The 2,500-nt window shown below is 42.2% G+C and overlaps 1 protein-coding gene across 3 annotated transcripts in view; it reads right to left on the reverse strand.

Moving 5' to 3' along the window:
• The window catches only part of glrba (glycine receptor, beta a), a 37,189-nt gene that overhangs the window by 8,009 nt on the left and 26,680 nt on the right, over positions 1 to 2,500 (reverse strand). For 2 of the 3 annotated variants that reach the window (XM_017724921.2, XM_037532578.1), the window contains one exon: positions 1,331 to 1,480. In XM_017724921.2, the coding sequence (XP_017580410.1) occupies positions 1,331 to 1,480 (150 nt within the window). Of the gene's footprint in view, positions 1 to 1,330; positions 1,481 to 2,500 lie in introns of those variants that run through there. The other variant, XR_005129315.1, reaches the window with a different exon arrangement.

A 2,500-nucleotide genomic window follows, 5' to 3' on the forward strand; every position in this document is an offset into this window, starting at 1 on the left:
TTTGTTATTTTTTTAACACGTCTAATTTAATCATTCCTTGATTGTAGTGCCAAAACATTTGCTTGATAATAGGTTTAGACTCCACTATCCACCTCTGCTCTCCATATGCTGCCTAAATTTAATGGTCGGTTCCTTTTGCTGTGAAATATGTAGCATATACCATAGACCATATTGCAATTACAGTATATACATATTGCATTACCTGCTTCGCAATTAAGGTGAAGACTGCATTCCATTGGCCAAAATGACTTCTTGAACACACGTTCAATTATGTTGAAATACCTTGGTTCATACAGATACTCACAGGGCCTCTTTATTCCTTTAGGCGTTTTTGGTGATCGGATCACGTTCGTATTTTAACCGACTACAAGAAAAGCCGAGTGTAAACACCCCCAGGATGCATTGTGAGCGCAGTGTGAATGGAGTGCGCTTGCGTTATTCGTCTAGAATTATGTGAGCAGAAGGGCGTCTGGCAAGCGCCGACTAGCAGGTGAGAGGAACAACGATGAGAAAGACTCATCCCCACCCCCCCCGACCCCCAACCCCAACACACAAAGAGCCTTCTTGCCCATGAATGTGTCCAAGAAGAGCTTTACTTGCTTCATGAAGGGGAAAAGAAGAAAAACAAAAAAGGTAAAGCGGAAATGACGTGTGTTGACGTGCTTTTTATGTGGGAAAAGTAAGACTGGATCTCATTTACATTAAATTTACGGCATTTGGCTGACGCTCTTATCCAGAGCGACTTACAATTGGACCATTTTACACAGGTAGGCCAAGGTGGTGTTAGGAGTCTTGCCCAAGGACTCTTATTGGTGTAGTGTAGGGTGTTTGCCCAGGTGGGGATTGAACCCCAGTCTACAGTGTAGAAGGCAGAGGTGTGACCCACTACACTAACCAACCAACAACCATCTCATCTGGTCAAACTGGCGGCGCATTTTAGTGACAAGTGCAAATGGAAGTTTATCCAGATACGATCAAGACATAAAAGGCGTGTTAATGCAAGGTGTAAACAGGCTCATAGAAGCCTCATTGGTCAGGATGCTTACAGCAAGCACTGTTTGGCGAGGCTCATTTGCATATTGACGCTAATGGAACAAATACTCGCATCTCCAAAGTGGTGACTTTACAAATGAAGGAAAAGACTTTGTTAACTTGGGGGTAGATTGTCTAAGTAGTTTTGAACCACTTCTGTCGGTCTGTTCACCATGAAATTTCATCACAACGTAAAGCGCAGCTGTTATTTTTGAATTAGGCCAAAGTTCACGCGAGGCCAATTAACAAAACTCTCCTTCAAAACCTGTAACCCTTAATCAGCGACAGTTTGATTCACCTGCAGCGTGCTGACGTGAATAGGCGTCCCGCCGGTGCCGTTGACTGTGTTGGCTTTGGCCGGCGTCTTCCCTTCTTTTTCTCTCTCCTTGTCTTTCTGCGCCATCTTTGCCTTCTCCGCCTCTATGCGCTTGGGACTGTTCAGCATGACCTGCAATGGGATTCAGAGCCGTGACTCACGGCATCACCACACTGACCGTCAAAGAGATGTAAACACACACAGATATACACAAACAACAAAACTGAGCACAGCTTTTAAAAGCTGGAGGACAGCAGCAGAGCTGCCCACAGTGCTGAAGAAGTGTGTCAGCACTTTCTCAGTTTTACTGTCCAACAAGGGGAAGAGCATCCCAGCCTGGGTTCATCTTATACTGGAACATCTGAAGACGTCACAGTTGTGTCACATTTTTTAATAAGCTATGAAAAACAGGAACATTTGTATTGTTGAAATAATAATGCAAATCTAAAAACAAAAGAAGGAACTGGAAGAAAGAAGAGAAGGAAAACGTTTGGTCAAAAACCATTTAATAACATAACGGTCTGTTGTTTATGTTGTTTCTATGCTCTGATTGTTGTCTAAGGGCTCTCTATAATTGGTATCATCTGCAGCTCTATTCATCATTCTGGGCACGTCTACCAGCAGATAAACAGTAAGAAACAAAGAAAAAAAAAGGAGAACATTTGAAAATCAAAGAAAAAAGCTGGTGGTGTTCTCAGAACAATGGACTGACCAACCAAGAGTCCAGAGCTTAACATCACCGAATGTATTTGTTACTTGGATCAAGAGAAGCAGCAGAAACTTCTAAGACTGAACTTTGGAGGTGTGGAAAAATATCTATGCCGATTTCTTTGAAAAACTACTGAAAAGAATGGACACTATAAGGAGGGGACACACAAAACACTGAGAAGGATGTCATACTTAGCTGCTGAGGCTTCTATGTAATATTTTATTAAATGGATGTTTTGTACTTAAAAAATGAATGACTTGCACTTAATAACTGTTTGGACTGTACATGAATATGTTAAAGGTGGTCACACTGAGCCCAGTACAGTACATGCAACCAAATGAGCTTTATATGACTGAAAACAGTGAAGATTTTGAACAGTAGCGACTGCAACACCGTCACCAGTAAATCCTCAAACCGCATGCTAAGGTATGTTGTCCATGGTG

This window comes from Pygocentrus nattereri, chromosome 22, assembly GCF_015220715.1.
Source record: "Pygocentrus nattereri isolate fPygNat1 chromosome 22, fPygNat1.pri, whole genome shotgun sequence".
Classification (NCBI taxonomy): Eukaryota; Metazoa; Chordata; class Actinopteri; order Characiformes; family Serrasalmidae; genus Pygocentrus; species Pygocentrus nattereri.